General features: G+C 36.9%; 1 protein-coding gene across 1 annotated transcript in view; it reads right to left on the bottom strand.

The window, feature by feature from the left end:
• CDC73 (cell division cycle 73) overlaps positions 1-23,217 on the bottom strand; it is a 201,177-nt gene that overhangs the window by 46,334 nt on the left and 131,626 nt on the right. The window contains exon 11 of the mRNA XM_007952169.2: positions 5,345-5,402. Coding sequence (XP_007950360.1) covers positions 5,345-5,402 — 58 coding nt within the window. The remainder of the gene's footprint in view (positions 1-5,344; positions 5,403-23,217) is intronic.

The following is a 23,217-nucleotide window of genomic DNA, read 5'->3' as shown; positions in this document are numbered from 1 at the left end:
TCTCTTGGTTTTTGTTCCTTTTTTTAATTGCCAAAACAAATGTTATGCTTAGAAGATTTAAAGATGTAATTCAATGTCAATTCTTAGAATACTACCTTTAAAAGGAATTACACAGCACATATACTTACGGAATATGTTCCATTTTAAAAGCAACAAAATACTACATTGCAAGAAATATTTTGTGTATTTTGTACATTTTGTATAGCTATTTCATTGTAATAAAGTACTGCAGAGTTCAGCATACAACTCTTCCAGCCACTTCAAGCAGAATGATATACATAAATACAAACTGACACATAAATATTTAGCATAGTATTCTCATCTTTCTTCTTCATAAGGAAAAATACTAAACTTTCTTACATCATTTTTAGAAATCTGGCAAGGTATTGATTATCCAGATAATGTCATCTGGCATGTAATACATTTTCAACAAATATCTGGTATTTGTTGGAGGAATAAGGAACGGCAAGATGGATATATAACAGGAAACTGGAGTTTCTATGAGAATGCCTATAGGGAATGACAACAAAGAGTAATTTATTTTTTTTTTAAATGCCTATCTGAACTGCCATTGATTTGATTTTCAAACTAAACCAAACCAAACCCATTGCGATCGAGTCGATTCTGACTCATAGTGACCTTTTTAGGACAGAGCACAAAATGTCCCACAGAATTTCCAAGGCTATAAATCTTTACAGAGGCAGACTGCCTTATCTTTCTTCCACAGAACAGCTGGTGTATTCAAATCGCCAACCTTTTGGTTAGCAGCTGAAATCTTTTACCACTACACCAATGAAGCCCCTTGATTTTATGACAGGGACCCATAACTAAGCTCAGAAAATTAGAAAAATATTTATTAAAATCAAGGCTGAGACAATCCAATGTAAGAAAAAGGAAAAAAAAAAAACTATGAAAAATTAATACACATTAAAAAATAAAGTTTACAGAATTAGTAAAAACTCCAAACTCACTTCCATCGACTTGATTCCAACTCACAGCAACCCCTCCTTGGGTTTCCAAGCTGGTATCTCTATGGAAGGAGACTGCCCAGTCTTCCTTCCAAAGAGTAGCTGGTGGGTTTCAACCACCAGCCTTCTGGTTAGCAGTCAAATGCCTTAGGCACTACCACCACCAAACATTTAGGAAACACTAACTAAAAAAACACATAAACAGGTTCCCTGGTAAGTAAGGAAGCTTTGGTGGTACAGTGGATAAGTGCTCAACTGGCTAACCAAATGGATGGCTATTTGAACCCAGAAGCCACTCTGCAGGAGAAAGATATAGCAGTCCACTTTTGTAGAGATTACAGCCTTGGAAACCCTCTGGGCCAGGTCCACTTTGTCCTATAGGGTCGTTATGAGTTGGAATTGACTCAATGGCTATGGGTTTGGTTTCGTTTTATTAAGTAAAGACCAAGAAGAGACACTGTGAGAAACACCTGAAAAAAAGAAAAGGCAAAATAACAAGGCACCTGTGAGGCAGAGTGATTAAGAGTCTGTTAATCTAATTCATATACCAGATTTGTCACTTCTTATTCATGTTACTATGGCAAATTGATTAATTGGTCAAGCCCAAATTCCTCAACTGAAAGAGATGATAATAGTTTCTACACCTTGACATGGTCATATTTTGTTGTTTTTTTAAAAAAAGAAAAAAATCATGTTAAGTCCTTAGCCCAGTGAACCCCAAAGCTACAGCTGCTGCTTTGGCTACCACTACTTAAGCAAATTCATTCTTTCCAATTTATAGGTAAAAACAAATCAGAAAAAAATATATTACTGTTTGTATGTCTGGTTTCAAATGATATTCTCCATTCAAGAAATATTTATTTAGAATCTCCGTGCAAGGCCAGTGACTCATCTGTCAGTTTGTCACACTGTGGTAGCTTGCACGTTGCTATGAAACTAAAAACTACACCACCAGTACCATCAGGGCCACCCATAGTGGACAAGTTTCAGCAGAGCTTCAAGACTAAGTCAGACTAAGAAGAAGGATGGCCACATCCTTCTTCTTAATCTGACTTAGAAGACTAAGAAGTGACTTAGAAGTGGACATAGCCATGTCCACTTCTTAAAGAGAAAAAAATAATAGAAAAGAAAAAAAAAAATAAGAGCCAGTGAAAACTTTAGGGATAGCAGGAAAACATTACCTATATAGTGCCAGAAGATGAGCCCCTCACATTGGAAGGCACTCAAAATACGACTAGGGAAGAGCTGTCACTTCAAAGTAGTGTCATCCGTAATGACACGGATGAAGTAAAGCTTTCTGGACCTTCATTTGCTGATGTGGCATAACTGAAAATGAGAAGAAAAGGCTCCAAACACCATTAATAATCAGAATGTGGAAAGCACGAAGTATGAAATTTATGAAAATTGGGAGTTGTCAAAAATGAAATGGAATGCACAGAGATCCACATCCTAGGCATTAGTGAGATGAAATGGACTGGTACTGGATATTCTGAATCAGAGAATCATATGGTCTATTTTATCAGCAACGACAAATTAAAGAAGAAGGGTGTTGCACTATCATCAAAAAAAAAAAAAAAAATTCAAGATCTATCCTTAAGTACAATACTGTCAGTGACAAGATAATATCCATACACCTACATGAAAGACCAGCTAATATGAGTATTACTGACTGTTAGCAATATCTGTGCCCATTCCAAAGAAAGGTGATCCAACAGAATGCAGAAAATATCAAACAATATCATTAATATCATACACACACAAGTAAAATCTTATCGAAGATAATGCAAAAACCATTACAGCAGTACATTGATAGGGAACTGCCAGAAAATCAAGCTGGATGCCAAAGAGGGCATGGAATAAGGGTTATAACTGCTGGTGTCAGATCTTGGCTGAAAGCAAAGAATAGCAGAAAGGTGTTTACTTTTGTTTTACTGACTATGCAAAGGCATTTGACTGTGGATCTTAACAAAATATGGGTAACATTGCAAAGAATGGGAATTCCAGAACACGTTAACTATGCTCATGAGGAAACTATATAGATCAAGAGGCTGTTGTTCGAACAGAGTAAGGGGGTACTGCAGGGTTTAAGATCAGGAAAGGTGTGCATCAGGACTGTATCCTTTCACCATACATAGTCAATCTCTATACTCAGCAAATAATCCAAGAAGCTGGATTATATGAAGAAGAACATAGCATTAGGATCGGAGAAAAGACTCATTATTAACCTGTAATATGCTGACTATACAACCTTGCTTGCTAAAAATAAAGAAGATTTGAAGCACTTACTGATGAAGATCAAAGAATACAACCTGCAGTATGGATCACACCTCAAAATAAAGAAAACAAAAATCTTCACAACTACACCAATAAGCAGCATCTCAATAAATGGAGAAAAGATTGAAGTTGTCAAAGATTTCATTTTACTTGGATCCACAATCAATGTCAATGGAAGCAGAAGTCAAGAAACCAATGTACTGCATTGGACAAATACACTGCAAAAGACCTCTTTACAGTGTTAAAAAACAAAGATGTCACTTAGAAGACTAAGCTAACCTTAACCCAAGCCATGGTATTTTCAATAGCTTCATATGCATGTGAGAGCTGGCCAATGAATAAGGAAGATTGCAGAAGAACTGATGTTGCTGAATTGTGGTGGTGATGATGAATATTGAAGGTACCATCATGGACTGCCAGAAAAATAAACTAATCTGTCTTGGAGGAAGTACATCCGGAATATTTTTGTAGAAGACAGAATAGTCAGGCTTTGTCTCTCATACTTTGGTCATGCTGTTAGAAAGGACCAATCCATGCAGAAGGATACCATGTGCTTGGTAAAGTGTAGGGTCAGCAAAAAAGAGGAAGACCCTCAGTGAGGTAGAATGATATAGAGGTTGCAATGACAGGCTCAACCATGGAAAATATTGTGAGGATGGTGCAGTACCAGGTAGCGTTTCATTCTGCTGTACACAGGGTAGCTATGTTTCGGGACCACCTCAATGGCACTTAAGAACAACATGTGCAAGGCATTCTGCTAACTGTTTATTAAAACTAAAAAGAAAGAAAGAAAGAATCTTGCACTCAAAGAGCTTTTAGTAAATGCAAAATTAGCAAATAAGTAAATATTTAAATATACTAATTTTCAACATCTTTGATACTGACAGAAGAATGTTTTTTAGATAAGATTCTTAAGAAAAACCTCTCAAATGAAGTGGCATTTTAATTGAGATTTGAAGGGTGAAAAGAAGTCAAATTCTAAACGTAAGTACACAAAGACTCTAGATGGAGTTGGGAATGTGGGCAAATGTCTAATGCAGGAAAGAATCACCTGTGTTTACAGAACTGAAACTAGGCAAATGTGTACACCACAGAGCAGAAAGAGAAGAATGACAGGAGGTAAGAGTAAAAAATATAAGCAGGAACCAATTCACATAGGGTCCTCTGAACTACATTAAGTTTGTATTTAGGTGGCACTGTAAAGCCCTGAAAGGTTCAAGCTAGAAAGTGGTATAATTCAATTTTCATATCACACTAAAATAAAAAATAAAAATAAAGAGAGAGAGAAAGCAAAACAAAAAACACCTGAACTGCATATAGTGCTAGTGTCTACGTGCAATGGCAAGATTAATCTTTTTAGGTATGGGGGTGGAGGGGATTAAAAAATAACTTCAATACTATTATTACTAAAAACATATTTTAAAAAATGATTACAAAGTATTAAGGGTCAATACCAGAATCTGAAATTAAAGCTGCTTATCAATTTACAAAAATTATGATGCTGTGCTTCTATAGAAAAAACTTACATCCACATGTACTAACGCAGAACTAGAAGAGGTAAGTGATGAGGGGACACACACAGACTTCTAAAACAATTTTATAAAATCTCAAACATAATAAAAATATGTTCTTAAAAATGTTCTTTAATTCTTCACCTATATCTATTTATGCAAGGAAATGTTCTTACGGTATTACTTTAAAAGTCATTATTCAAAAGCACAGTGGTATATAACCTATTTTACCAACAACGTTTGAATCAAATTGGGGAAAATATTATTAAAGAATAAGGAACTACCTAAATCCAGTTGAGCTTTTAAAACATACTATGGAAGATAACACATTTTCATCTTAACTGCTTTATCTTTTTCTGATAAAGAATGTAAGGATTTATTGATGATGTTAACCAAGATGAAGCAAGCATTTTATGTATATTACCAAAGTTTTGGTATCTGCTTAAACAATGACAGTCAATTTGAAGAAGAATGATCTTTTCAAGTATTTTAAATAAAATCTCACTTTCTTCAAAGCATTAAACATATCAAAAACAACTTCTGCTGTTGTTCTCATTTGGAAAAAGCAAAATCAAAGTTTTATATTTTTACCTGGTCTTGGTACTGGCTGTGCTGCAGGAGTCTGAGTCTTGCGAGCAGATGCACCCTCCTTTAAAAGAATAAAAGTTGATAATATCAAAGTTCCTTTATATAACAGTTAAACAGTTTAATCACTTGTGAAAAAAATCCTTCTTACTCTGTCAACACTCAGTCATTCCATGGATCCTACTCTGACAATGAATTTTTAAATTTTTTGAAAATTCTCCTAATCTTTTATGCTTATTAGTCATGAGGTGGTAAATAGAGATCTTTTGTGAAAAATAAATTTAAATTGTTACCACAGAGTAGTTAGTTACTGGAAGCATGTAATACTTTTTAAGTATTTAACCATTTGCTTAATTGCTGATAATTTTAATATTTAACTTACCTGTCTTAAAATCAAGTCAATGTCTTTTCCTCTGTCTCAAAATGAATCAATGATACACATATTCATGTTAGAGTGATATAAACAATTTATTTGTGTACACAAATAAAAAAAATTGTTATAAAATATTCAAGAAAATATCACATTTATAAAGATTAAGATTTGTTAAATTTAAGACAAATGGGCCTATCTTAAAAACTAGGTAACAATGCTCAATTAATTACTGAGTGTATAATATATACAAGGAAAAGTTTCTAGGTAGTGAAGTACATCAGTTTTAGACTCATGAGTACATGCTTCTGAAATGCCTAAGATACTTTACAAGTCTTAAATGCAACAGTGTCAATAATATTCACACTAACTTTTCATATAACATTTTCCTTTATAGAAAGATTCAAATGTAAATTCTTAACTATTATTAGTTCATGGAGATTTTATTCTAGCAGTAGGTGATAGAAGGAAATCTACAAATATCAGTGAAATACATAAATCCACAACTTTTTAAATGAATGACTACAATAAGTGGTACAAACAAAGAAAAATGTATTGTACTTCCATACAGTGGTAATCTTAGCATTCAGACAGAATGCCAGGAAAATCATTCTTTATTGGAAGAAATAATAACAGCAGCAGCAGCAGCAGCAACAACAACTAACAAAACCTTTGCGAAGTAAAAAAGAAACCTTATGAGGACAGCAGAATATCCTTTTCCAGTATTTTCACCAGTATGTAATTAGTTGTATATTGGTACATTCAAAAATTCAGTCACTCCAAGTGCCGGTGTCATGAGTGTGTTCAGAATGTGAAAACTTACCATTGTTACTATGAAACAGACATTTTTTCTCCCAAGTCTATTACAAATTAAATTTAAAAGAAGGTAGGTTACTATCAACATGGAAAGTATATTACATATTCAGCATCCTTATACTATTCTGAAATTTTCTGATACGTTCATGTCACAGGACTTTTTTTTTTTTTTTTAATTGTGGTTTGGTGGAAATCTACAAAGCAGATTCACTTTACTCTCAAAAGTTCAAACACATTTGGTTTCACAACCCCAATTACAATCTCAACAATAAAAAGCTCTCCTCCCATCTACTACCCCTTACTTGTACCCTTCTTGCCTATGCATTCCTGTCTGTCCAAATTTCCCTCTATGCAAATGCTACCTTTCTGATGTCTCAGGGTTGACTGATCCAAAGGGTGCATCAGGACATAATTGTTTTTATTCTTCTTTGTAATGCCATTGCTTAGAACACAGCATACACTCAATAAATGTCTGTTGAAATGCGGGAAGATGGCATCATACTGGCAGTTCAAACGCTTAGTTCTTCAATCAACAGAAAAGTTGAGAAACTAGGTAAAGCAGATGCAAATGATGACACAAGAGTTATGAGCAGCTGATGATAAGATAAAGTATTAGATCCAGTGAAGACAGTGAAAGGGAACAGGTTAAGGGACTATGAAAAATAAAGAAACCCACCTAGCCAACAGAGGCAAGACAAGAGTCATTAGAAATACCAAAGAGGTCAAAAAAAATAACACAAACATCACATCACATTATATCACAGAACCCACAGATGTTAAAAGACTCAGAATAGGTACACTTAAGAGTTTTTCAAGGTGAGCTGGAGTTTGAGTGGACCATACTGGAAAAGGAACAGGGCAACCACAGCTTAAACTACCACAGACTCTAGAAGAGAGTGGGGGAAAGGGAGGAGCAGTGCCTACAGCATTTGACAGCTAGCCAGAAGGATGGTGGTTCAAACCCACCAGCCACTCCTCAGAAGGAAGATTGGGCAATCTACTTCTGTAGAGATACTGCCTCAGAAACCCAAGGAGGGGTCGCTATGAGTTGAATCAACTCAATGGCTGTGAGTCTGGTTTTTTAAAGTGGATACAATAGCAGTGGGCTTGGGTCCAGCTCTTAACAAACCTTTTTAGCACAGAGTGGATTTGGAACCTGGGATTTCACAACTTGTAGATCTGTGTGCAAGAGGATGCCCCCTTTGTCCTCAGGGGTGACTATCGGGTATGAACTGAAGGGCTGTGACTGACAGCTGGGCGACATCATTGGCAGATGACCCCAGATGCAGCCAGGGGCCGAGGTGCCTGTCCTTCCTGTGAATGAATCACTGACTGAATTATCTCATGCTAAGCACAGAAAACAACCTCTCTGCCTTTCTATCCTGGGGTCCACTTCTGGCCCTTTTTTCCTTTTCTTTCCTCCCCTGACTTGTCCAATATGAGGAACATATTAACCCTCCACTAGTCAACCACAGCTACTACACTGAAAGCCTCACTCAACAGACAGATAACACCAACAGCTCTGGCACCACAAGATCAGCGACAGATGGTGGACAACACCTGCTCATCCCAACTCCAAATCCTCTTCACAGAGACCTGTACCACATCCCCACCAGTGATACCACCAATACAGAGAAAGCTGAGAGCAACTCAGTACAGTCAAGTTAATAACCAAAGAAGTACATGTGCTCCACAATTCCACATATAGTAAAACATAAATCAGGGTTAAACAAATCAGTACATAACTAAGAAATGAAGACAACAACTTCAAAACATCTACAAAAGACAGCTTCAAAAAAAAAAAAAAAAAACAGGACAAGACAGTAGAAACAAGTGCCCAAGCTAAAGAACTAGGAAGAACAAGCAATAAAATTGAGTGGTTAGGAATTCAGAAGGTATTTTACACATACATACATACATACACACACACATACACAACACTCAACAAAATCATAAACAGAAGTAATGAGCAGTCAGACAGTACTCTGAAAGAATTCAGGAAAACTATTCAAGAACAAAATAATAAGATATATACACAGTCACAATTAGAACTCATACAAAACAGCAATTAGAAATCCAGAGGATGAACAATAAAATTAAGGAGACAGATAATACAGTGGAAGGACAAAAGAGTATACCAGAACCGGCTGAAGAACACATTTCCCAGCTAGAATACAAATCTCTATTTAATAGAAAGGAAGTGAACCTAACACTTATATGGGATGACAGGAAAAGAAACAACATATTCCTGATTGGAATACCAGAACAAGTGGAAGGAAAACAAACATTGAGAAAATTGTTAGAGACTTACTAACAGAAAATTTCCCTCATACCATGAAAGAAGACAACCTCATCTAAGAAGTTCAATGAACCCCATACAGGGCAGGCTGCAAGAGATAATAACCAAGACACGTCATAATCAAACTTTCCAAAACCCAAAGACAAAGAAAAAATCTTGGGAGCAGCTCAGGAAAAATGAAACGTCATCTACAAAGAACAACCAATAAGACTAAGCTTTAACTTCTCAGTAAAAATCATGCAGACAAGAAGACAATAGTATGGCATACATAAAACCTGGAAAGAAAATAACTGCCAAACAAAAATTACATGCCCAGCCAGACTTTCCTTCAAACATGAGGGTGAAATCAAGACATTCCCAGACAAGGAGAATTAAGGGAATTTGTGAAAACCGGAAAACCACCACAAGAAATGCTAAAAGGAGTTCTTCCAAAAAGAACCCACAATAAAAAATAAAAAATTAAAATCAAGACATTTGACACCCCCACTTAGAAATTAAACCAGAAAAATTCACAAAGTTCACCAAAAAAAAAATCTATATAGAGAAATAGTTGAGTTAATCTTCGGATGACACCATCAACAAAGCAAATAGAGGGAATAAAAGTTTTAATTACAAAACTTCCAAATGGAGAGGAAGACAAGACAATGTCTTTACAGAAAAGACTGTTCCAACTTAGGAGATAATAATTTACTTCAGGGTAACCACAAAGGAAATTAACAATTCTTCTAACCAAACAAATAAAGAACAAAATCACAAGGGTTTAGTAAGCACAAAATAAACAATATTTAACAAAACAGAAAAAACACTTGATAACGAAATGAACTCAGCACAGAAAAATATCTGGAACAAAGAAATCATCAACACAACAAAAAACACAATAGAATGACAGCATTAATTCATACCTATCACTAATTACACTCAATGTGAATGGACTAAACGCACCAGTCAAGAGAAATAGAGCAGTAGACTAGGTAAGACGACCCATCGATATGCTGACTACAAGAGACCCATGTTAGACACAAAGATAAAAATAACTTAAAAATTCAAGGGGTGGAGAAAAATACATCAAGCTAATGGCAACCAAAAAAGAGGAAGAGTGGCAGTATTAATTTCCAATAGAATAGATTTCAAGAAGAAAACCAGCTTAAGGGACACAGAAGGATAGCATATGATGTTAAAATGGTCAATTGATCAAGAGGACATTACCATGATAAATATCTAGGAATCCAATAAGAGAACTCCAAGATGCACAAAGTGTTAACTGAATTGAAAGGAAAAATAGACAACTCTATACAATACTAGTCAGATACTTTAACACACCACTTTCAAGGAAGGAAAGAACAACAAGAAAAAAAATTCAACAAAGATATATCACAACTCAGCAACACAATCAACCAACTTGACCTCATAGACATATATAGAGCACTCCACCCAACAAAACCACAATACACATTCTTCTCCAGTGCATATGGATCATTCTCCAGAATAGACCATATGTTAGGCCACAAAACAAGCCTCAATAAACTCAAAAACACTGAAGTACTACAAAGCATATTCTCAGATCACAATGCTATAAAGTTAGAAAATCAACAATAGGAAGATCATGGAAAAAATATCAAATATGTGGAAACTGAACGATACACTGCTCAAAAACTACTGGGTAACAGAAGAAATAAAGTGTGAAATTAAAAAAAAAAAAAAAATCCTAGAAACAAATGAGAATAAAAATACAACTTACCAAAACCTTTGGGCACAGGAAAAGCAATACTCAAAAGTCAATTCATAACAATAAATGCACACATCAAAAAAGAGGAAAGAATTAAAATCAACACTTTAACTCAACAACAATTAGAAAAAGAGCAACAAAAGAAACCTACAGTGTCCAGAAGTAAGTCAATAATAGAGATCAAAGCAGAAATAAACAGAACAGAAAACAAACAAACAATAGAGAAAATCAACAAGCCAAGAAGCTGGTTCTTCAGAAAGATTAACAAAATTGACAAACCACTGGCAAATTTAATAAAGGAAAAGAAAAAAATGAAAAGGGTGGCATCACAACAGAACCAACTGAAATTAAAAAATAGCAGAATAAAGAACTATACTCCACAACAGATTCAAGAACCTAGAGATGGACAAATTTCTAGAAACACAGACATATCTAAACCAACCCAGTCTGAGACAGAATACTTGAACAGACTCATAACACTATCAAGTGTTCGGGTTGGAGCTAACACCTATACTACTCAAACTAATCCAGAACACAGAACACAGTAGAATATTCCCAAATTTATTCTATGAAGCAAGCATCACACTGATACCGAAACCAAGGAAAGACATTACTAAAAAGGAAAACTACAGACGAATATCTCTCATGAATACAGATGCAAAAATCTTCAACAAAATACTATCCAACAGACTCCAACAATATATCAAAAAAATAATACATCCTGACCAAGTGGGATTCATACCAGGTATGCAAAAATGGTTCAACATCAGAAAAACAATCAATGTAATCCATCACATAACAAAACAAAACAACCTATGATCATATCAACTGATGCAGAAAAGGCATTTGATAAAATCCAACACCTATTCCTATTCAAAACTCTCAGCAAAATAGGGATATAGAAGGGAAAATCCTCAACATAAGAAAGGGCATATACACAAAGCCAACAGCCAACATTACTGTCAATGGAGAAAGATTCAAAGCAACCCCCTTGCAAATGGGAACCAGACAAGAACGCCCTCTATCACCACTTCTATTTAACATTGTATTGTAAGTCCTAGTCAAGGCAATTAGGCACGAAAGAGAAATAAAAGGCATCCAAATTGGCAAAGAATAAGTAAAGCTATCTCTGTTTGCAGATGACATGATCCTATACATGGAACACTCAAGAGACTCAGGAAAAAAAAAAAATTACTAAACTAATAGAAAAGTTCAGTAAAGTGGCAGGTTACAAGATCAACATACAAAAATCAGTTAGATTCCTCTACATCAAAAAAGAGGCCTCTGAAAAGGAAATAAGGGAAACAACTCCATTTACAGTAACTACCAAAAAGATAAAATACTTAGGAATAAATCTTACCAGGACCATAAAAGACCTATACAAAGAAAACTACAAAACACTACTACCAGAAACTACAAGAGATCAACATAAATGGAAGAACATACCATGTTCATGGATAGGAAGACTGAATATTGTGAAAACATCAATGCTACACAAAGTAATCTATACATTCAATGCAATCTCGACCAAGATTCCATTCCTTAACATTCCTTAAGAACATAGAAAAAATTTATCACTAATTTCACATGGAAAGGAAAGAGACCTCGGAAAAGGAAAGCACTGCTGAAGAAGAAAACAAAGTAGGAAGTCTCAAACTCCTGGATCTCAAAACTTACTATACAGCCACAGTAGTCGAAACAGTGTAGTACTGGTACAATGACAGATAGATAGACCAATGGAACAGAATTGAAAACCCAGAAATAGACCTATCCATCTATGGACTGCTGATCTTTGCCAAAAGGCCAAAACCCATTTGTGACAGTTGGAGTTGTGTGTTAACTTGGCTGGACCACAATTCTGTGTGGTTTAAGAAGTTGTGATATGGGTTATTCCCATGATGGGATCGGATGTATGTATTTTGAGCAGCCAATCCATTGAAAGGGAGTTTCCCTAGGGGTGTGGCCTGATTCCTATATATTTATGGACTTCCTGGGAAAACAAGACACTATTCTGTGGATCGGGATCCTGTTGAGCTGCCTACAACTGTCTGTGAGCAAACAATCCACCATTCAGCCTGGTGATCTTGGATTTGTCATTGTTTGGAGTCAACAGATGGTACACTGCCTGCCAACCTTGAGCTCGTCAGCCCCTGCAGCTGCATGAGTCGGGAAAAACCTCCAGCTTGACGTTTGATCCAAGTACTTGGGACCTGCCAGCTTCTATAAGTGTGTGAGCCATTTTCCTAAGATAAATTTCTCTATACATATAAGCTTTACTGGTTTTGCTTCTGTAGAAAACCCAGCCTAACACACCATTAAATGGGGGAGAGACAGCCTCTTTAACAAATGGTGCTGGCAATATTGGATATCCCTTTGCAGAAAAATGAAGTAAGACCCATACCTCTCCCATACACAAAAACAGACTCAAACTGGATCAAAGACTTTAATGTAAAACCTAAAACTATAAAGTTTATCAAAGATAAAATAGGGGCCAGGAAACACAGGAGTGCATAATTATGAGGGGCATGGGGGGAGGTGGGAGGGAAGGGTTTACTAGGCAGGGAGGGGAGAAAACTGGGTTAGGGTTGGGGATGGTAAATGGGGAGTGAAACTAAATGTGCATGTAATGTTGAATATGAAACAAACACTGCTCTGTAAACTTGCACCTAAAGCACAATTAAATAACAAAAAAAGATAAAACAGGGCAAATCTAGGGGCTGTAATTTATGACATAATAGACTATCAAGCATAATCCAAAATGCACAAGAAGTGGAAAAGAAACTTGATGACTGGGACCTTCTAAAATTTTAAATTTTTATGTGTGTCAAAAACTTCTTCAAAAGGGTCTAAAAAAGAAAAAGAAAAAAAAAAAAGAACCTGCAGATAAAATATTTGGCTATGACTTATTTCCAAAATTTGTATCTCAAACACCTCAACACCAAAAAAGACAAACAATTCAAATCAAAAATAGGCAAAGGACATGAACACTTACTTCACTAAAGAAGATATACAGATGGCCAACAAACACATGAGCTCACAATCACTAGCTCTTAGAGACATCCAAATGAAAACAACAATGAGATACCATCTCACCTCAGCAATAATAACAAATGCTGGTGAGGATGTGGAGAAATTTGAACTCTCATACACTGCTGGTGGGAGTGCAAAATGTTATAGCCACGGTTGAAAATGGTAGGGCAATTCCTTAAAAACCTGAAAATAGACAAACCATTTGATCCAGCAATTCCATTACTAGGAACATACCCTAAAGAGGGGAGAGACAGGACACAAATAAACATATGCACACTGTTCTAGTTACATAGTGCTGCTCTGACAAGAATATACCACAAATGGGATGGCCTTAACAAACAGGAGTTCGTTGTCTTACAGTTTGGAGGCTTTAAGTCCAAGTTCAAATGCCAGGCTCTAAGGGCTATGTGAAAGCCCCTCGATCCTGGCCTTCAGCTCTGCCCCTTGCTCCCAGCCCAATGGAGCTAGAGGCATCTCTTCACTCAGGCTGCTGAGGCTAACATGCCCAAGGTTAACAAATAAAATGGCACAGTCCCAATATTACCAAACCACATGGCAGGCCATTAATTCAAGTCCATTTATGTCCCAAGGTCATCAGAGCATGGCAGGCTGCTGAACAATGACACAGCTACATGCAGGGTCCAAGCACACCATAGCTAGAGACCACTCCCCCAGGCTTCTCCTTATATACAGGAAGCAGATCACATCTCTAGGGCAGCTACTCAGCAGCTCACAGTAGATTCCACCATGGAGTTGATTATCAGTCTCATCATGGAGAATACTAACTACATCCAGCTGCCCAGCCACTCAACTAGGCCCAGCCAGGTTGACACAAAGACTTAACTACCACGCACACCCATTTTCATCCCAGCACAATTCACTACAGCAAAGAGATGGAAACAACCTAAATGCCCATCAAGAGATGAATGGATAACCAAACTATGATACATTCACACCATGGAATACTATGCAATGTTAAAGAAGAATGAAGAATACATGAATCATTTCACAACATGTTGAGTCTGGAAGATACTAGGCTGAGTGAAATAAGTCAATCACAGAACGACAAATATGGTATCAGTCCATTATTGTAAAATGTCACAGAAAGATTTACTCAGGGAATGTGAATGTATTCACTGTTGGTTACCAGGGATGGAGGGAAGGGACAGGATAATTTCGGACTAGTTAGAGGTCACATGTTGATTTGGGCGAGGGGAGGGGCAGTACAGAAAGAGTCTGTGACCAGCATGGCAACAACAGGGAAAGGTAGGAACAGAAATGTGCACAAAAGATATACACAACAGAGGCAAATACTATTTGCAAATATATTGGCAGTATGTAATAGTACAGAAAGAGTCTGTGACCAGCATGGCAACAACAGGGAAAGGTAGGAACAGAAATGTGCACAAAAGATATACACAACAGAGGCAAATACTATTTGCAAATATATTGGCAGTATGTAATAGTATATTGCAAATACTATTTGCAATACTGCATTTCCAGCGGCACCAAACACTAGGCTATGGGTAAATGTATAGACAGTGGGGAGGATCAGGTGCGGGTAGGAGAACAGGAATATACCCAAGACCACGAATAGATTTGGCTAAAGATAATCTTACATTATGTACTTGTGCTACAAAATTATTCACATACATTACAGAAGTAACGGAGGACAGGGTTGGAGTAGTATCTGAGAGAGGACCAAACATGTTGAGAGAGACAATCCCAGACCTGCAGGCTAGGGATCATAGTCTCATCATGCTCAATCCACACAACACAGCATATAAAAATCTTGTTCTATATCCTACTTTGGTAAGTAGTAATTGGCGTCTTAAGCTTTCAAGCAGCCATCTAAAATGCAATTATTGGCCTCCTCTCATCTGAAACAAAGAAGAGTGAAGAAAATCAAAGACATTTGGCAACAATTAGTCCATAGATATGATGGACCACGAAGATTTCAGCCTGCATGATCCAAAGATCAGAAGAACTAGATGGTGCCTGGCTACCAATGTCAAGCACTTGGAAAGGGATCAAAATTGGAGATACTGGTTAGAGTAGGAGGAAAAATGTGGAACAAAATTCAAAACCACAGAAACGACCAGCATTACTGGTTGGACAGAGACTGGTGGAACCCCCAAAACTATGTTGTTGGTAGGTGCCACCAAGTCAGCTCCGACTCATAGTGACCATACATATAAGAGAACGAAACACTGCTGGGCCAGCCTCAAATCCTTGCCATAACTGAGCCCACCGTTGCAGCCATCCTTCAGGCCCAGAAGTGGGCTCACTTCCATGGATTGGCTCTCAGCCCAATAGTAGAAAGACCTACATGCAGAACACCTACCCAGGGGAGATGCATCCTTTAGAACAATCAACCATGAGACATCAGAGGGGTAGCATTCACACAGAGAGGGAAAGGTAAACCGACAAGAATGCACAGATAGGGAGGGAATAGTCACAGGGAGAAGAGGAGAGTAGAATTTTTTATGGTTGCAGGCATGAAATCAAATGAGCATGAACTGGTGAATGTAAAACAAATCTGCTTTGTAAATCTGTACCCAAAGCACACACACAAAAACAAAGGTATATTGAAATGAACCAATTTTTAAAAATCAGAAACCAAAGGATAATCATCAAATAAGAATTTTACTAAAGAAATTTTAGCTTCTTATCCCAAGTCCCTGCATAATAAGGAATCAACTATTGTATCTTACATAACAGAAATAAACATTAAGCATCTCACATAACACTATAATATGTTAAATATTGCTTCATGGGAGCAGGATTTAAGCATAAAAGAGAAAAATTAAGGCAACAAGGCAAGAAGAACAGTAACACTTACGCAGCCATCATCATATCTGCCTTTGAGTGTAAGGTTAGTTGAATCCAAATATAAAAGCTCTTCTTTTAGAATGGATGAACTAAAGTTCAAAAATACCTGAATACAGTACGATGTGCATATAAAAAGAACTACTTGCATCAAAACTGATCCAGCTGACTACTATATTGTATGAAAAAAGAATACAGCTTTTAGAAAACAGGTCAGTGGAAGTTATAGCCACATATGAGGAACATAAAAAGAAAGTATTTTTCCATTCAAAATTATAACTCTTAAGAATTTTTTTCTACTTTTGAATATAAGCTAAATATTTGATCCCTTTAAAGAGCAATAATGTCTTTGTTTGCTCAGTAAGCAGTTTTTGCTTGCTGACCAACCCTCTTCAACTCCTTTTTCTGGTAATAAACCCTTCCAACTGGTCAATGGGAAGACCCATGTCATAGGCTAAGCCAATTAGAATCCTTCTCCAGAATTTTCTCTTTTTTAAAATAAACAGAAGCTAGTTATTAAGATATCAAGTCACAAGGTTATGAGGAGGTATGCCTAGAATTACTGATGACAGTATCCCTTGACTCGTGGAGAAAACAAAGGAGAGAACAAAGCTAGCAAACAAGAAGTGAAATACAAGACATTTTATAACACCCGTGACATAGCTCCTAGTGGTCTACAAGGCCTATTCTACCCATAACCCTTCTTTGATTGTATAAGCCATTGAAATCCCTCTTTCATCACTATATGCATCCCACATACACTATTTTGCCTCAGTTCCACTGAATGTTAGCTGCAACAAAGAGTTTTACCTATTTTTCTTCTGAATTTATTAAAACTTTATCACATTCACTGTAAACTCTGCATAATCCTAGAATTAGTACACATACACTCTCTCTCAAACACACAGCCATATAAACACACCTATACAACTATAAAACAATACTCAATTGTTAGATCCTGGAAAGAAATTTGGGAAAATGCTTTGCGAATCATGTTACTCATGAATGCACATTTCTAAGATTCCCTAGCCAACACTAAGAGCTAACTAAAAGAACATTCTACTCTGATCTGCATTATTCTGAAATAAAGTTACAGAAGTAATTACATCAGGGACCTTAGAAACCATGTAACCCAATCCCATCACCTCCCATTCTAAAAATGAAGAGACAAGCAAAATCATTTTCAAAGGCTACAAAGCAATGTATTTGGCATGTATTAAAAAACAGGCATAATCATCTGGCACTAATATGGAAGAGACTGACAGTTCTACATATTTTAGATACTTGGGTTAGGAAAAAAATATATATATATACTACTACCCAGCTACGAAAAGAAAGGTATCAGCACAAAAACAACCAAAAAAGCTGACAAAACTTGCTAACTGAAGAGGAAAACCTGCTGTCTCTTAAGAAGTCGGAAGCATTACATTTACCAAGATGTGAGGTACTCTGGAAAAGACGCAAATGAATTAAAATGGAAGGGGAGAATAGTGATAAAGTTGTGTTTGCAGTATAAAACAAGGTATGCTGTTTACCAATAATCCATTAAAAAAAAAAAAAAACTCACTGTTGCCATGTTGATTCTAACTCATAGTGACCCCTCCTTGGGTTTCCAAGGCAGTATCTTTGGCAGCTCTGGAGGTGGAGTGGCTAAGGTACTGGACTGCCAACCAGAAGGCTGGCGGTTCAAACCCAACAGCCACTCCTCAGAAGGAAGATGGGGCAATCTACTTCCGTAGTGATACCACCTCAGAAACCGAAGGAGGGGCAGCTATGAGTCGGATCTGACTCAACAGCAGTTGAGTTTGGTTTGGTTTATTTGTACGGAAGTAGAATGTCCAGTCTTCCTTCAGAGGAGTGGCTGATAGGTTTGAGCCTCCAACCTTCTGGCCAGCAGTCAAATGTTTTAGGCCCTACGCCAATTCACTCTTCAAAAATCCATACTGGTCTTATTTTAACAAGTGAAATAGTCTAAAATCTTCGGGTGTTGGGGGATAGAACCCTGGTGTTTGCTGCTTATAAAAGTAGGAAATAAAAGAATATCAAAGGAAAGAAAATAAAACTGTACTAATATCAGTATGATAAAGAGTACACTATAAATTGAATTTTGAAAACCTATTATTTTACTTGAAATTTAATGAAATGCTAAAAACTATTAATGAAGAAAACATACATAATCTATATATGCAGACTTTATAATTGACCTTCCTGATTAATGTATTAATGGGAGCAAAAGCCATGTATGTGTTAAAAGTTAAAAGTTAAATATACCCTTCTGCATACTTTGGCCTTTATTTAAAAAAAAAATTATACGAAACTTGGATGTGCTGTTTAGAATTCACAAGTACTAGGATGTTTAAGGGAGCTCTGGTAGCGTAGTGCCTAAGGCACTTGACTGCTAACCATAAGTCTGGCAGTTCAAACCCACCAGCCACTCCTCGGAAGGAAGATGGGGCAATCTACTTCCATAGTGATGGTGCCTTGGAAACCCAAGGAGGGGTCGCTATGAGTCGGGCCGACTCGAAGGCACATAACAACAAGATGTTTAAAGGAGCTCTGGTAGCATAGTGCCTAAGGCACTTGACTGCTAACCAGAAGGCTGGCAGTTCAAACCCACCAGCCACTCCTCAGAAGGAAGGTTAGGCAATCTACTTCCGTAGAGATACTGCCTTGAAACCCAAGAAGGAGTGGCTATGAGCCGGGTCTGACTCGAGGGCACATAGCAAAAACACAACAACAATAGGATGTTTAAGTAAACATATGAATTTCTAAGTACATAGAGTGAGTACTTTTATTTATTTTTTAAGTGTTTTTGGGAAAATTGTCATTAAAAAAGGAAAAATCACAACTTGGGACCAATCACAATGAGACTGAAAAACAAAAGATTTTCAGGAGCAAAACACTTCAAAACAAATAGTAAGCACAGTTTTTTAAGACTTCTTATAGCCCAGGGGCATATGCATATAAGTTTGCCAACATAAAAAATAAGAGTGAACACGTTCCTAAAGCGTAAGTACTTTCCTCAACTTTAAACCTCCTATTCGGGTAAAAGGCTTTGGAGTTTGAAAATAAATAACCTTCTCTTTCCATCTATATTTCCAACAACTCCCTCCAGCTAAGTTACTGCTCACATGGCCAGATCATTTTCTGTCTCATCATCCAGCCTCAAAACAACTAGATGAAGGCAAGTGTTATACCTATTTTATACATAAAAAGATTAAGTTACAAAACCTTCAACTGGCTTGTCCTAGGTCACACAGGTATTAACTGGCAAAACAAACCTCAACCTTTTTATTCCAAAGCCTGTGGTCCTAATCCCTACACCTCATTCTCTCTCCTTCTGTTTTGGTTATCTAGTGCTGTTCTAACACAACAATGACACAGATGGGTGGCTTGAACAAATAGTTTATTCTCTTGCAATTTTGGAGGCTGGAAGTCCAAGTTCAAAGTGCAAGCTCTAGAAGCTGGGTGAAAGCCCCGCAACCTTGGGCTTCAGCTCTGCCTCCTGCTCCTGGCCCACTGAAGCTGAAGGCTTTCTTCATTCAGGTACCTGCTGGCTGCTGAGGCTGACAAACCCAAGGTCAACAAGTAAAAAGGCACAGTCCTGATATTACCATACCACAGGGCAGGCCATTGATTCAAGTCCATTAAAGGTCCAAGAACAGTAAACAACACGGCAGGCTGCTGAACAATGACTGGCTACATGCAGTTTTCAAGCAAGCCAAAAGCTGAAGACCACTCCCAAAGCTTCTCCTTATATGCTGGAAGCAGCCCACATCCCTAAAGCAGCTACTCAGCTGCTCTAGTAGATTCTACCATGGAGTTAATTTCCAATCTCACCATGGGGAATAACTATATCCACCTGCCCAGCCACTCAACCAAGCCCAGCCAACTTGACACGGAACTTTAACTACTACACCTTCGAAGACTTTTCTCAGCAACTTTACCTTCTCTCCGAATTTCTCATCTTATTGCCAATAATTTAAATTGTCCCCCTTCACGACTTCTTAGCACACTCTATGCACACCTTTATCAAATCAGTCATTACGCAATATAATTCTCTAATTAAATAATTAAAATTCTGTTTCCTCAAATCAGACAATAAGCTACTTGAGATAAGGGAATTGTCTATTACACCCCCAACACCTGGTACTTAATCAGTGTACATTAAATAATTCATTTAAAGCAATGCATTTGCCTTAGAATCACTGGTTCACCACTATTACACTGCGTAAATTTTATCTGTTAAATAAAGATGGTAACAATAATTATCATGTAGTATTACTGAGAGTTAAACAGCATTCATTCATCTCATACATGCTCATTAAGAGCATACTACATGACAGGTAGGAAACTAGAAATGCAGTAGTAAAAACAAGAGTGTGGTGGTTCCTGCTTATACGAAGTATGAAATCTAAAGAAACAAACAGGTTTTAAAAAAAAATAGCAACAAATTCTAGAGAAGAAAAAAAAAAGATACTACACACACACACACACACAGATGTATGTGAAAACCAAACTCACTGCCATCAAGTCAATTCCAATTCATACTCATAGTGACCCCTTTTGGGTTTCCAAGGCACTAATTTTTACAGAAGTAGACTGTCCAGTCTTTCTGCAGAGTGGCTGGTGGGTTTGAAACACCAACCTTATGGTTAACAGTCAAATGCCTTAGGCACTGTACTATAAGAGCTATATATATATACACATACATACACGTGCACAAAGTAATATGTATGTGCATATATACACACGAATATTATAATCACAAACATAACGAAGAAAAATGTGAAATTGTTATTTCTACTGTATACACAGTGGCTAAGACACTTGCCTGCTAACCAGACGGTTGGCGGTTCAAATCCACCAGCCACTCTTCGGAAGGAAGGTTGGGCAATCCTACTTCCGTAGTGATACTGCCTCGGAAACCCAAGAAGGGGTCGCTATGAGTCGGGGCTGACTCGACGGCACATAACAACACAACAACAACAACAACTGTGTATACATGTCTGTTCATGTTGTACTTTAAGCTCAGTGCCCATAAAAAAGTGGCACTGATAAATATTGAACCATCTTCTTTCCACAAAGAAAACATTCTCTATATAACCACCAAAAAGAAAATCAAATTCATTGCCATCAAGTCCTTTCCAACTTACAACGACCCCCACTGAATTTCTGAAGCTGTAAATCTTTACAGAAGTACATCGCTCCATCTTCCTTCCACAGAGTGAATGGTGGGTTTGAACCACTGACCTTCTGGGTAGCAGTCAAGTGTCTTATCCACTAAACGACCAGAGCTCCTTCTATATAAGCACATAACATGCTTAAAAGAACACAGTTCAGTAATAAATTGCAGCCAACATTTTTTTTAAATTTATTTTGTTGTTGTTAAGAATATACACAGAACATACACCAATTCAACATGTACATTTCTACATGTTTTCTACATGTACAATTAGAGACACTGATTACATTCTTCAGTTATAGGACCATTCTCACCATCCTTCTCTGAATTGTTCCTCCCTCATTAATATATACTCACTCCCCCTAAGGTTTGTTTCTAAGCTTTTCAATTCCTATTGTCAATACGGGTCTTAAAAAAGTATTATATTCTAGGGAGACTTTTTTTTTTTTAGTATTTTAAACTAGTTACAGCTAAACTATTATTTAATAGCAAGAAGACTCCAGGGCCCAGAAACCAACCCAGTTATAGAAGTATCCAAAGTAAATAAGCCTACAAGAATGGAAACAAGGAACCAGACACATCAATTGACAAATGAAGACAACTATAAACCAAAAAGAGAAGAAAAAAAAAAACTGTGTAGTTACAGAACTTCTAAAGGGTAGAGAAGTCAAGACAACCACAAGACAGAACAGACTGTACTAACCTTGGGAAGAAATTATAAATCACAGGGTAACTCAAAGAAAAATAATAAACCTTCATATCAAAATTGGAAAGAAGACCAGTACAAATACTTAACAAATACTAAAATAATAGTAATGAAGGAAGTATAACACCATTCATTAACAAGATGAACTCAAGCACAGAAATTTATATGGAACAAAGAAATCAACACCACGAAAAAGCACATAACAAAATGACAGCAACAAATTCATACGCATCGATAATTACATATATGACAAGGGACTTATCTCTAAAGTTTATTAAAAACTCCAACACCTCAACAGCAAAAAGACAAATAATCCAATTAAAAAATGGGCAGAAGACATCAATGGACACTTCACAAAGAGGATATGCAGGTGGCCAGCAAATACATGAAGAAATACTCATGATCATTAGCCATCTGAGAGATGCAAATCAAAACAACAATGAGATACCATCTCACCCCAGCACTAGTGGCAAAGTTCAACAAGACAGAAAATGGCAGACACTGGCAAGGATGTGGAGAGATTGGGACTTCCATACACTGCTGGTGGGACTGTAAAATGATACAATCACTGTGGAAAACAGCATGGCAATTCCTTAAAAAATTGGAATTAGAAATACCATTTGACCCAGCAATGCCATTACTAGGTATACATCCTAAAAAAGTGAGAGCCAGGACAAGAAAAGATATATACACACACATGTTCACAGCAGCATTTACAAGAGCCAAAAGATGGAAACAACCTAGGTGCCCATCAAGAGAAGAAAGGATAACCAAAGTATGGTACATATACACAGTGGAATACTATGCAACGCTAAAGAATAATGAAGATCACAAAAGGACAAATATTGTATTAGTCCGTTATTGTAAAAGTTAAGGAAAGGTTTATATATTGGAGGACATTTTCTTTGTTGGTTACCA

Source organism: Orycteropus afer, unplaced genomic scaffold, assembly GCF_000298275.1.
Source record: "Orycteropus afer afer isolate SDZICR_OR568_19922 unplaced genomic scaffold, OryAfe1.0 scaffold00326, whole genome shotgun sequence".
NCBI classification, from domain to species: Eukaryota; Metazoa; Chordata; class Mammalia; order Tubulidentata; family Orycteropodidae; genus Orycteropus; species Orycteropus afer.
Note: the sequence above shows the minus strand (reverse complement) of the source record. Positions and strands in the feature narration are given on the sequence as shown.